The sequence below is a fragment of the Aythya fuligula genome, chromosome 8, assembly GCF_009819795.1.
Source record: "Aythya fuligula isolate bAytFul2 chromosome 8, bAytFul2.pri, whole genome shotgun sequence".
Lineage (NCBI taxonomy): Eukaryota > Metazoa > Chordata > Aves > Anseriformes > Anatidae > Aythya > Aythya fuligula.
Window position 1 is genome coordinate 8,637,675 of NC_045566.1, and position 14,100 is coordinate 8,651,774.

At 42.9% G+C, this 14,100-nt stretch overlaps 1 protein-coding gene across 1 annotated transcript in view; it reads left to right on the forward strand.

The window, feature by feature from the left end:
• Positions 1–14,100, forward strand: part of TRABD2B (TraB domain containing 2B) — a 277,990-nt gene that overhangs the window by 248,235 nt on the left and 15,655 nt on the right. Inside the window, exon 6 of the mRNA XM_032191910.1 lies at positions 8,071–8,340. Coding sequence (XP_032047801.1) covers positions 8,071–8,340 — 270 coding nt within the window. The remainder of the gene's footprint in view (positions 1–8,070; positions 8,341–14,100) is intronic.

Here is a 14,100-nt window from a genome sequence, read left to right on the forward strand (position 1 = left end):
AAATAAACTGTAGAAGCAGAACTGGCCCCAAACATAAACCTGAACCAAAACTATGGAAACATCAGAATTAGATCCGAAGGAACTTAATGTTGCGGATTGGGCTGAACTGGATAAAAATGTTATGCTTTGCAAAACCTATTGAATGATGGAATTTAATTTCCAGCACCTGAAAAATCTGCTGTGTATAATTAATATGACATCACCTCAAACTAACATAGAAAGCTCTGAGATTTTATAAAGAGGAAACAGAGATTACATTGCCCAGTAATAAGTCCACCATTCTTCTTTATTAAAGTAATACATGTGTGCTTATTAAAAAGTTAGGTTAAAAAAGAAAGAGTAATATGTTTGCTCTCGTTACTAATGGTTTTCAGGAAAAAAAAAATAAATGTGTGGAATAAACCTTGAAAATACTCCAGTTTAATAAAAATGCAAGCCTAAAATGTTGTTTTGTGGGGTAATCACATCACTTTAGATTCATCAGAAAAACTGTGTGTTATTGGAAAAATTGGCCAGAAGTTAGGATTTCCACTCCAGAGACAATGCTGACACTCCAGCATTTGTTTCTGTCCAAAATCGGGGAGGAAAAGCAAAAAATACTGTAAATTCATTGCAAAGTCAGCATGCAAAAATTCATTAGAAGAAGTTTAAACATTGTGCTTAACATTATGTGACAGGTCTTCCAGTGGTATGGACATACGGGAATTGTAATTTGAATGCCAGGCCCTTTCTGTCCTCTGTGGACTTCCAGAACAAACCAGATTTCCCAGGGCAGCCACGTAGCTACATGAGCCCATATTTAACCAGGATGCTGGAGAAGAAAATAGACTGTCTTGAGCTGTAGGACAGGTATTTTGTCCAAAGGGCTCTGGGTAAAACTTCCACGAGGCAGTGAGGTTCCAAAGGCAGCAATATTACGAGTGTTTTGCATAAACCACACTACCTAGGTATAAATAGCTTAACGCTAAACTGGTATGGTCATCAATAAGAGTGTGGAAATTTACAGAATAGAGTCCAAAGTGAGGCTACGAGCCCTCCTGTGTGCCACTGGGACACAGAAGGATCCTATTTACTTATTAATGTGCGAGATGGGAGCAAGACTGGAGAGCCAGCCCATCCTTCCTCTGTGGGCACAGCCCATATTCTGAGGCCGGAGCACACTGCTCATACAGCTTACGCTAGAGAAGCGTGAACAAAGAATGGTTTAGTTCAGGAACTGAACCAAAAAAAGGGTTGAGAAGGGGGAAATAAGTTCACAGCAAACTGAAAAGGAATATTCTGAGGACATCTTTGAAGGCAGGGGTTGGGTTTTGTCATTTGTATTTATTAGTTGGGTTTTTCTTTTTAATTGAGATCAATTTTTAAACAAAAAAGGACACTGTAGCATTTAAGTCTTTGAAAACAGAGGATTCAAAAAAAAATCAAAAGCTTTTGTTCAGAAATTGCTGAAATGAAACATATTGACTTTTCTCAAATAAAAGGCCATTTGAAAACGTGGAAATGGCACATTACAAATGTTTTAGCTCTCTCATTTTTTCAGTAAATTCAACCACTCAAATCACAAAAAAAGTTTACATTTCTTCTATGCTGCAGATCAGCTCCACTTTTAATGAAATGGAGTAGGCAAGAAAACTTCTACACACTTCTTTCATTTTATAGTTTCTCAAACTAGGAAGGAAAACATTAAAATCCATGGGAATAGCTTGACCTCACAAGCTTTTCGCTTTGTTTATGCACAGAGTTGAGTATTTGCATTTATATGTTTATACGGAGGACCAAATTCCCTCTCAGACTAAGGTCACAGTTCTTGAAAAGCAGTGGTTCTTCCCAGACAAATACTGTGATGTGGATTTTGAGTCCAGAGATACTGTCCAAGTTTTGGGTGGACTGTAATCTAATTTAATTACTTAACTTAATTTAACTGATTGTGAGTTGTAGTAGACTGGTGCAAAAATGAAAACAACTTTGTTTCCAAATTCTGTTAAGAAATGGCAATGCTTTAACCGTAGCATATAGGCCTAAGGCAACAGCACACTAAATAAAATAACCTCATTATAATTAAGGCAACCAGAGCTTTTTCTCAGGTGATTGAATAGCCAGGGATTTCACAGGTATTTTGTTTTGCTGTCTCTTAAGCCCAAATTCATCCTCAGTAATTTATGGCACTTGTCTGAATCAGCTCAGATAGGTTAGGACTACATGGTCGCTAAAGGAGCGGGGTGGGTGTCTCCAGAGAATCCAGATGCAAACACAGAGGATAAATCAGCAGCCTGAGTTTTCACCTTTTTCCCTTTGACTGTAGGGGAAGCATATGGTGATTGATTAAACAATTTGACTGGACACCTGAAGTGGTATCGGACAAATCTAGTCCTCAGATCTCTTCTTTGGAGTTACTCTCTTTTGCAGTAAGGAATAAATAAATCCACGCTTTCAACTTGAAGGAGATTAACTCCATGGTGGTATGTACTGGTGTCACCTGGTAATGTGAGAGACCATAGCCTAAATCTGTAATGTACATCAACAGTGAGAGGCCCTATAAGCTGTGCTGGGGTGGGTTAGGATTTCTGCCTGGTTTTCTCTTCTCCTTTTGTTTGCTGCTCTCCCAAGAGCTATGGAAATCCTGAGTTTCATCCTAGCGTGGAAAAGAAAGAAATGTCAAGCTTCTTGTGGGACAGGACATTCTGGTGCCCATCTTGTGGTGAGGATGACTGTTTTCTCTGAGAGATGCGTAAGGAAAAAGAAAAGCAAGAAGCAGATGTCTCTGTGGCCTGTGGCAAGGGGAGGCAAGATGCTTGTGAAGGACTGATGAATTCTTGCTTTGACAAAGACTCCCAAATTGGAATTTATGGGAATCCATCTATAATAAAATGTTCTTAACTTAGTGCCTGGCTGCAGTCCTGGTGCATCCCAAGAACGGTGGCATAAGGATAAAGCTGCCACATCACACATTCCTTGCTATCACCACAGCTTGTCTCTCGACACAAATTCTTTCCTTGTCTGACAGTCTTAAAAATTGAAGCAAGGAGCAAAGGAAAAAGCTCAGCACCGGCGCCTTGCTTTGAAAGTGCATGCAAACCATGGCAGTGTGCTGAACGGTGCTTTTCCATTTCTCACACCACAAAGACAAGATGCAAATAACAAATTGGCAAACTTGGGTTTTAAGAGATTCTGTGCATATCCAAGTGAACAAAGACGTTACCACAAAATTGCTGAAAAATAGATGAAGGATTTAGTTGTGTGGAAGGTAGCAAAGTGCTTTAAAAGTGTTGTCTTGGGGAGCAGGTTCCTTGTTGTTGCTGAGGAGTGGCTGAAGTGAGTTGGCTGTAAGAGGAGGTGCTTCTGTGGGGGCCTCTGAATGGCATCTCCTATCTCATGAGCTAAAGCAAGGGCAAATTTGTGGCCCTGTGGAGGAGGTGTTCCACTCAGGAGATGGTCACTGCCCTCTGAGCTGCAGGAACTGGACAGATGATGTGAGGGCAGGAGGGGTCCTTGCCTGGCGGGTAGGAAGGCACATCTGCACTCCCAGGTGGCTCGGGGTTGAGGGGAAGTAGGGCTAGAGCAATTATGAGCATGGGAATTATGAAAAGAAGCTATTACAGGACTTCACGATGTTCATTTTGTTTTTCTGACCAGATTCCCTCTGTAAGCCTGGCAAATCCTGATGATGAGTCAAATTTCTATGATCAGTGCCAACAGAGACACTGGAGACCACAAGGCAGAAAGAGAAATGCTGAGACAGTCTAATGGAGGGTACAACTGCCTAATCTACTTGCATGTCTTGTTTTGTTCTTTTAATTCTTGAAAAGAATTAGAAAAGGATGGCAAACCCACCAGAAGTGAAACAAAACCACAGGGGTCTTTGTCTGTGGGATTAAGCATTTTCAAGAATGAATAAGAACAAATGTTTTCCTGTTTTTACTATTTTCTGTACCATAGGATAAAGCAACTTAGGTTGTTTGCTGAGACTCCCTACTTTTATTATTTGGACTTGCATGATTTCAGGGAAATTGTTTTGCAGAACTGTGCATCCCAGGAAAGGAAATTAAGGTCAGAGATGAGAGAAACCCACCTAAGGGCCTGAAATATTTTTAGTTTCTCAAACACTGTCCCATGTGGGAATGATACATTTAAAAATGGGTGGAACCTCTGAGCTTGGAGTTGTATCAAGTTATTCATGAAAAATCTCCGAGATATTTGTGTGGACCAAGATATTTGGGTGGTTTCTCACCCAAGAGTTTCTCACTCCTTCTCGAGAAAAGGCACTGTGGCCTCACAAAGTGAAAACCAGCTCTGCTTTTCTGTGGCTTTAAAAATAGCTATGTATCTTGAAAAGCTGTCTCAGCAGTAGTGAAGGAGTGAAAAAAAGTATATTATATCCCCACGGTTTCATCCAGTACAGCTGTGCTAACAGAGTGCAGTGAGACTGAGACCAAAGGAAAGGCATGAAATAGTCCATGAAATCATCAGTGAATCTAATGGTAAAGCTTCATGCAGCGAAGGGATCTATTGCCCAGGTATCCTATTGCAAATACTGGGGGGAAGGAGGGGTCTTTTTTTTAGGGGGAAAATGCAGAATAGGAATAAATTCATTATAAATGTATTAATAAAAAAAATAATTAAATCAGTGGGAAGGTTATCATCTGATAGGCAGTCTACCTCGCTTTGAATTGAAATATCTTTATTCTTACAATGTATTTGGATTAAATGTGCATATTCTGCTGGATTAAAGGTTTTATTTTTACTTTTGGTTAAATGTCTGAAGGATGATGATCAGATTTGGAAACAATTAGCTCTCTAGGTTTTATTAAGTCAATTTCAAAAAACAAATCATTTTTAAATGTCTAAAACTTGACAACTGGCTTTTTTTTTATTGTCATTGTATCTGTTTTTTTTAGACCATTTTATTTTTCACATACTGTGTGTGATTTTGTTTTCATTTATTAGGAAGAGTTGTTGAGTCTGCAGATGTTTTTACCAAGGATATTTCACCCCTCTGATTCCCAATATTCTCAAGCTTCAGTGCTTCAACATAGCTTAAAACATATAGATGCAAACATGCATCAACATATAATCTTCAACAGTCTTTCTTAGGCCTTGGGATAATTATTAGTAGTAGAGGAATAATGGAACAAATATTGACCAAATGTAATATGCAGTTGCCACAATGGATATATTCCCTATGCGTCAACTCTAAAGAACAAGTGGTTAGTTTATGACCCTCTTTGGGTTACAACATTTTAACATTTCTTCAATGTTTATTTATTCTCTTCCCAAAGAATGTTCTGAAATATCGAGTTTACAACCTGTGGCTCATGTGATGGCAGTGGAAACAATTAAGCCAGAAGCTTTCAAAGCCACCATTGGGATTTTGATGCCCAAACTCATTAATTTTAATAAGAAGTGAGCTGCCAGTCCTATTAAGTGGTTTCTAAAATCTCAACCCTTAAAAACACCTCTCCACTGATTCCAGTTTACTAGGAGTTCAGAGCAAGATAAACATGTGTAACAAAATAGTAGGTGTTAAAAGGTGGAAAGTATGTGTTCAGATGTCTCTAAAAGCATTCAGGGAACCAAGTGGTGGCCCCAGGCTTTTACTGGCAGATGTCTGATGTGGGGGCTGCTCCTGCCTTGAGCATCTCGAGGAATTACTGATGTGATCTCACTGCCAACTGATCAGAGCGTGAGACATGGTTTTGGTTCCACAAAGCCAGTAGAAACAGAAATTTGGCAGCAGCTCAGCTTCAGGTTCTTGCATCTGCTTCATTCTCTTGCCTTCTGACCATGTTTCTACCCTCTGCAGCCTGGTAGCCAGGGTCGGGGCTTTTCACCTTGATGTGCATGTGGGTGGATGGCTTGTAGGAAGAGTGCATTCGCACAACACTGATGAGCAGAGGCATCCAGGGTAGTACCAGCACAATCTATCTTTGGGCAGTAGCAACCAACCTCTATTCCCATTGCTTTGGCATAAGTGCAGGAGGCGATGAGGCCAGGGATTTCTGCTGCCCACTGTTGTTGCAGTTGCCCACCTGCTGCTTGTGTACGGTTGGTCCAGGCCCTTCCCAGCTGCCCAAACCATCCTGCCAAGTTTGCCGAGTGTTATCTTCCAAGCCACCAAGTGGCTGCAGTTGCACGTTGATACCTCACTGGTCCACCAACATGATTGGATAAAAATTAAGAGTGTCTTCTGTGACCTGAAGGACCCATCCATTGGAAATCTTGAGAGCCTTTCCTTTCACTTGACTGTGGAGATGGTGTTGCTACACAGTCGTAAGTGCAGTGAAAAAGACATGAAAACTTTGGAGAGCTCCAAGGTCTTGCAAAGAATGTTGCTGCACTGATGAAAACTCATCCTCAATGTGAATCATGGGAGAAAGTCTTACTCAAAAAAAAAAAAAAAAAAAAAAAAAAAAAAAAAAAACACCTAGAACCAGTAGATCTCTCTGTGCAATAAAATCAGAGTGTGGAATGAGTGTGAATGAGTTCAAAACTGACTCGCTGAAAGTCTGAATGCTTGGAAAAAACAGGAAAGCATGGGACTTCTTGGTCTGTTATTAATGAAAGCAACATTGGAGAATTTTAGAATTTAAACAAGTGTCTTTCTTTTCTGTATCTGTCATATGATCTCTGAAAAAATTTCATTAATGTTGGCTATGAGTGACAAAGTTACTGTAGTTGCCAGTGAGTCTCATAGGAGTGATAATTAATACTCAGTAGCTAGTAAAGATGGAAGGACCTTTAGGTGAAACGTGATGCGGTGGAAATAGATACGACCATCCTGAGTGCTATTGTAATGGACATCAAAAATATCGAAAAGAAAAAAGCTGCCATTATTAGTAGTAGATGTGACTTTTTTGGAAGAGAACAAAATGTTCCGTAAATGAAACATGTGGTTTCACTTGCAGCACATTTTGTACATTGTCACCAATGAAGTTTAGGATTTCTTATTACTTTTTCATTAAAATGTCTTACTGGTTTCACTCAGGAGGCAAAGCTTTTCACGTGGCTTTAATCGTTTCTGTCATAAAAGTCATAGCATCCATGTAATAGAAATAGTTTCACAGACCACAGCTTCATATTGCCTATTATTTCTCTTCCATTTTCTCTACCTGCAACTCATTGGACCATCCTCTTTTGCAATTAAGACCAAACAGGAACTTCTACTGAAGTTCAAAAAAAAATAAAAATATCCCGTTGTGTCAGTAGTGCTTTATTAGATTTTTGTTTCAGATATCATAGCTCAAAAATGTAAATTGACATGGCCACATATCAAAGAAGAGAGTTTATATTGACTTTTTTTCTAAAATCCGTGAAACTCTAGAAGATGAAATCAATAGAAGACCTTTTGCTGCAGATTTACAGTCAGATGCAAGAGGTGGTAGTATTTCAAACAGCAGAAGTGAAGAGCTCTGGCAGTATTGTTTCATGGTGCCCCGGGAGAGGTCATTTACTCCCTTTTATGCCTCACTTCTTAATTATACAAAAACTGCTATAGTTTGGGTCTCACAAATCCTGTCCCAGCAGCCCAGCCATTAGACTGTGCTTCTGTCATCAGTTTGGGCTTCCCTATCACCAGTCCTTACTCAGATGCACTAATATAATTAGTGTTGCAGTCAAAACAATTATTTGTTTCTCACAGATGATATCAAAAGTTGAAAAAAAGAAGGGATCTAGTGGCACCTTATTCATTTAAGTTTTGCTTCTGTTAGGATATTCGTTAGTTGAAAATTTGTTTTCCTCAGTGTCTCAGTTTTGCCATTTAGCCTTCAGACCACTGCAGGATGTGATAGTAACCCATATAGGAGGCTCCAAAGCCTGTAAGAAACAGTTAAAATGTAAGAAATCAACAATGGTTTATCATCTGTCTCTTCACCCTTTTTCAGATTGGTGTTTACCTGGTAGTTTTCTAGGAAATGCACTGCTGTGTTTAGGCACTGCTCCAGAAAAAAGCCTCTCTCCTTGTACACCTCCTTAGCAGCTAGCAGCACCCACCAAGTAGTGTAGTCCTCTGTCTTCACCTTTTCTTAGCATTGCCTCTCACGTGTTCACCAAATGTTTAAATATGTTTTGCAGTTCAAGAACAACAAAGACAAGTCCAGCCTTTGAAGGGTCCTCAGCAACAGCCCTGCCTGCCCTCCAGCTTTCTGAGCAGGTCCCACTGACGTCTCCTTCCCTGAAGCCCCAGCAGATGGATGAAGAAGACAGCCTGTCTCCTCACCTCCTGTTGCCAGACAGTATCAGCCAGCTGGAAGAGTTTGGCCGGCAGAAGAAATGGCACAAGAAGCAGCACAAACATCATCGCCAGAGGCAATTCAATGACCTCTGGGTTCGGATAGAAGACAGGTGAGTCATAACTTTTATGGCTCTTGTCCTCATCCTTCTGTCTCCTAAATAGTTGCCCTTTACTGATCCCAGCCTTTGTTGATAGGCCATAAGAAGGGTTGGAGAAAGGCTAAATGGGAGAGATGGAGAGTGAGGTGTTGTTTTTGGAGCATAATGAACAACTTGGAGGAAGGCTCATAGGAACATTTAATCTACAAGTCAAGAGAAAGAAAGCTAATACTCAGAATATTTAAAATATACAGAAACAAACAGTTACCAGAGTAAAAACAGGAAAAAATGACAAGGGAAAATATTCTTTTTGCCCTACTCCCACTAATTATTTTCCAATATTTACTGTCAGTTTTCAGCCCAAAGACTGAGCCATTTTCCAACCATTTAGACTCCTCCTGGGAGTTTTCAAGATTTTGAGATATCTGACAGTCTTCTGTGTTCTGGGGCTGAAATGTTTTTAACACCTCAGGTTGCCTTGAAAACAACAAACTTGGAACTGGCTGCTCACCTGTACATATCATTATTGTCTCTCTGTTGGCATTAATCTTATTCCCATTTTCATAGCACCTAAAGTGCTTTTCCACAGCAATCCAAGTAAGTCAGAGTCTCTTGGAGGCTTCTGCCTTTACTAAGGAAAAAACTCTACATATTTGCATTCTTTTATTATTATTGTTACTAGTCATTCTTTTTAAGGAGCAGTTGCTGCCTTTTTTATTGTGGTTTGTTGTTTTCTTTTCTTGGGATAAGTGATATAAGGGTTGTTATTTCCGTGGTGTATAAAAATCTTCTGGTAACAAGGGTATGGTGGTGTGGCTCTCTATATTAGAGAGTCTTTCGAGGTTGTAGAACTCGAGGTTGGGAATGACAAGGTCGAGTCCCTTTGGGTTAGGATCGGCAGGGACAACAAGGCTAGTGTCCTGGTCGGGGTCTGCTATAGACCGCCGAACCAGGATGAGGAGACGGATGAGGAATTCTACAGGCAGCTGACAGAGGTTGCAAAATCATCAGCTCTTGTACTCGTGGGGGACTTCAACTTCCCTGACATATCCTGGAAGCACAACACAGCCCTGAGAAAGCAGTCTAGGAGGTTTCTGGAGAGCGTGGAAGATAGCTTCCTGACGCAGCTGGTTAGTGAACCTACCAGGGGTGGTGCCCCGCTAGACCTTCTCTTCACAAACCGAGAAGGACTGGTGGAGGACGTGATCGTCAGGAGCTGTCTTGGGCAGAGTGACCACGCAATGGTGGAGTTCACTATTCTTGGCGAGGCCAGGAAGGGGACCAGTAAAAACGCTGTATTGGACTTTCGGAGGGCTGACTTCGAGCTGCTCAGGACACTGGTTGGTGGAGTCCCTTGGGAGGTGGTTCTGAAGGGCAGAGGGGTCCAGGAAGGCTGGGCGCTCTTCAAGAGGGAAGTCTTAATGGCGCAGGAACGGTCTGTCCCCACGTGCCCAAAGACGAGCTGGCGGGGAAGAAGACCGGCCTGGCTCAACAGAGAATTGTGGCTTGATCTTAGGAGGAAAAAGAGGGTTTATAAGCTTTGGAAAAGTGGGCAGGCCACTAAGGAGGACTTTAAAGAAGTAGCGAGGCTGTGCAGGGACAAAATTAGGAAGGCCAAAGCTCATCTGGAGCTCAATCTGGCTACTGCCGTTAAAGATAACAAAAAACGTTTCTATAAATACATCAACACAAAAAGGAGGACTAAGGAGAATCTCCATCCTTTACTGGATGCGGGGGGAAACTTAGTTACAAGAGATGAGGAAAAGGCGGAGGTGCTTAATGCCTTCTTTGCCTCAGTCTTTAGCGGCAATACCGGATGTTCTCTGGATACTCAGTACCCTGAGCTGGTGGAAGGGGATGGGGAGCAGGATGTGGCCCTCATTATCCATGAAGAACTGGTTGGTGACCTGCTACGGCACTTAGATGTGCACAAGTCGATGGGGCCGGATGGGATCCACCCAAGGGTACTGAGGGAACTGGCAGAGGAGCTGGCCAAGCCACTGTCCATCATTTATCAACAGTCCTGGCTATCGGGGGAGGTCCCAATCGACTGGCGGCTAGCAAACGTGACGCCCATCTACAAGAAGGGCCGGAGGGCAGACCCGGGAAACTACAGGCCTGTCAGTTTGACCTCAGTGCCAGGAAAGCTCATGGAGCAGATCCTCCTGAGAGTCATCATGCAGCACTTGCAGGAGAAGCAGGCGATCAGGCCCAGTCAGCATGGCTTTATGAAAGGCAGGTCATGCCTGACGAACCTGATCTCCTTCTATGACAGAGTGACGCGCTGGGTGGATGAGGGAAAGGCTGTGGATGTGGTCTACCTTGACTTCAGCAAGGCTTTTGACACCGTCTCCCACAGCATTCTCCTCAAGAAACTGGCTGCTCTTGGCTTGGACTGGCGCACGCTTCGTTGGGTTAGAAACTGGCTGGATAGCCGGGCCCAAAGAGTCGTGGTGAATGGAGCCAAGTCCAGTTGGAGGCCAGTCACTAGTGGCATCCCCCAGGGCTCGGTGCTGGGGCCGGTCCTCTTTAATATCTTCATCGATGATCTGGACGAGGGCATCGAGTGCACCCTCAGTAAGTTCGCAGATGACACCAAGTTAGGTGCGTGTGTCGATCTGCTTGAGGGTAGGAAAGCTCTGCAGGAGGATCTGGATAGGCTGCACCGATGGGCTGAGGTCAACTGCATGAAGTTTAACAAGGCCTAGTGCCGGGTCCTGCACCTGGGGCGCAATAACCCCAAGCAGAGCTACAGGCTGGGAGAGGAATGGTTGGAGAGCTGCCAGGCAGAGAAGGACCTGGGAGTGATGGTGGATAGTCGGCTGAATATGAGCCAGCAGTGTGCTCAGGTGGCCAAGAAGGCCAACGGCATCCTGGCTTGTATCAGGAACAGTGTGACCAGCAGGGCTAGGGAGGTGATCGTCCCCCTGTACTCAGCTCTGGTGAGGCCGCACCTCGAGTACTGTGTTCAGTTTTGGGCCCCTCGCTACAAGAAGGACATCGAGGTGCTTGAGCGGGTGCAGAGAAGGGCGATGAAGCTGGTGAGGGGCCTGGAGAACAAGTCCTACGAGGAGCGGCTGAGGGAGCTGGGCTTGTTCAGCCTGGAGAAGAGGAGGCTCAGGGGTGACCTTATCGCTCTTTTTAGGTACCTCAAGGGAGGCTGTAGTGAGGTGGGGGTTGGCCTGTTCTCCCACGTGCCTGGTGACAGGACGAGGGGGAATGGGTTTAAGTTGAGCCAGGGGAGTTTTAGGTTAGATGTTAGGAAGAACTTCTTCACTGAAAGGGTTGTGAGGCACTGCAACAGGCTGCCCAGGGAAGTGGTGGAGTCACCATCCCTGGAAGTCTTCAAAAGACGCTTAGATATAGAGCTTAGGGATATGGTTTAGTGGAGGGCTGTTAGCGTTAGGTTGGAGGTTGGACTCGATGACCTTGAGGTCTCTTCCAACCTAGAAAATTCTGTGATTCTGTGATTCTGTATATCTGATGTCAATGCCAGCTTTGTTAAGAAGAATCAGATCTGTTTTGTTCTTAAGGAGTGTTCAGTGTTGGATCCTCTCTACTGAGGTTGCTTAAGCATGAGATAAAAAGCACTTGGTCCTACATAGTTCATTACCTCAAAAACAAGGGAATTCTGTATGTCTTCTACCTAGGACATACCAAATCGTGGTGTCCCACGATGGCCCAGTGTTCCACATGGCTGTTTAGGCCAGCTCACCTTACCAGTAATGTAAGTGGGGTGCTTAAACAGTCAGATCTTGCAGGATCCTGGCAGTTAGCCACATTCCTCCTGTCCCCTTCTTATCTATCCGGAAAGGATATTGGATATTGGGCCTGATAGGGCTATGGAAATGTGCAGCTGGGAGCTTAAAGCAGTGGTGCTTGCATAGCTTTGGCAGACTTTGTGCCTTTTGTTGTTTTTATTTCAGTAAGAAATATTCCTAGGAAAAGTCTTTAAAAGGGTAGCTCTCCAGGTTAGAGTTAAATTATTCACCCTGTGCTCGTGAGAGATTTCATCTGAATCAAAACCTTTTATCCCTTTTACTTCCATTTCATTAGGATGGAGATTGGGATGAGGAAACATAAGTTTCCGCTCCCACCACGCTGGTGCTGAACCAGACTCTGTGTGTAGCCTGCTTGCTGAAAGATCCCAGGGAGATATTAGTGGGAGATCACAGCCCTAGAAATGAGGAAAGGCTGGAATAAGAGAAGTCTGCCTTGGTGCTTTCAGATGGATTTAGTGCTTCTGCAGTTCTGGAGCAACTTCTGGTGTTTTCCTGGAAACAAAACAAAACAAAAACTACAAACTGTTCAGCTAAATCACAGACTCACTACCAGCTCTGGTTTCCCCATAAATTGGATAGGGTCTCAACTGTCATAAACCAGCTGCTGCATATTGTGCTTTTGGCAGTTGTGTTTCATCAGTATTAATTGCAAGCTGGACCTTGCACAAGGCAATAAACAGTGTGTTCTTTCTAACTGGTTCCCTCCTGATTGGCAAGAAAAGAGCAGAAATTTGTGACTGTCACCAGACTTTGTAGCACAACTGTTCCTGGGAGGAAACAGGTAGGAAAAATAATAATATGGGCAAAGCACGTAAGCTTACACTGTGTTGCCCCAATAAAGTTCACCAGCACTCAACAGTGAGACTGTTAGCACTCATTTTTGGAGGATAACTGATATACTGGAAGCTCATACTCTGGCCTGTCCACATATCCATTATGCATTTGCATGTACTTAAATTGGAGCCCCCCATCCTGTTTCTGGATGTAATGTCACTGAGTGGACTGAGCTCTGTGCATCTAGTGTTATGCTGAGCTGTGGCTCAGTCTCTCCTAATGGTTCTTCTTCCACTTTGAGTTTCCTAATTTACCTGTTGTCATCTGAAACTTGACTTTGAGACAAAGTAGAGGGATTTAGGCCATTATTATGTTTTCAGGGGGGCGTAAAAGCTGTATAAAATTCATTGTTTCCATGCAAGGTCTTCAGAATTCAGCTGTTTGAGCCACCTTTTAACCTGAAAAGTCAAAGGGAAATTTACAGGTGGAGGACAAATCCAGGCAAATTTAAACCAGATTATTGATTCTTGTATGAACCTCATTGAACTGTGAAATGACCACGGTTCATACAGCTCTTTTCCAACGCTTTATTGACCGTGGATTACAGGACTTTATGAGCCATGAACTGCAGGGATTTTATGGACTATGGATCTCTAGGCTATCTCCTACAATCCTATGGAAATCTTAAGGTGTTTTTTTAAGCTACCAGCACAGAAACAAAGGAAATGAACACAGGAGAACTATCTTAAAGGAACATCAAAGATCTGACTCCAGCCTATAAAAGCCAGGAAATCCATAATTAATTGTTCCACTAAGACTTCAGCTCACACAGTCTTTCTGGTCTGATCCGAGGTTATAGCTACAATCTGAAATGGCCTCATGAAAAATGAGTCATCATTTAATGTCACACATCATTATTAGTATTTACTTTCAACTATACCTTGGAGATTGTCCTTTCCTTTTTGTTCTGTCTTAACAGCTGAGGCATTTGAGTTGGCACCCCTGAGTGGACTGTGTTTAGATTTGTGTGTTTGAAGGTTAGTACCGCTGTGGAGGATGAGAAAGCTCCTGCTCTGCCTTCTCCCTGTCTCTGACAGAGCTAAGATTTGCTGATCTCCTGGGTAATAGGCTTCACTGAACAATTCAGTGAAGGCTATTAAAAAAGTAAAAAACTGATGAAATGTGTGGTTTCCTCTCCCATCTGCCTCCTTCCCTC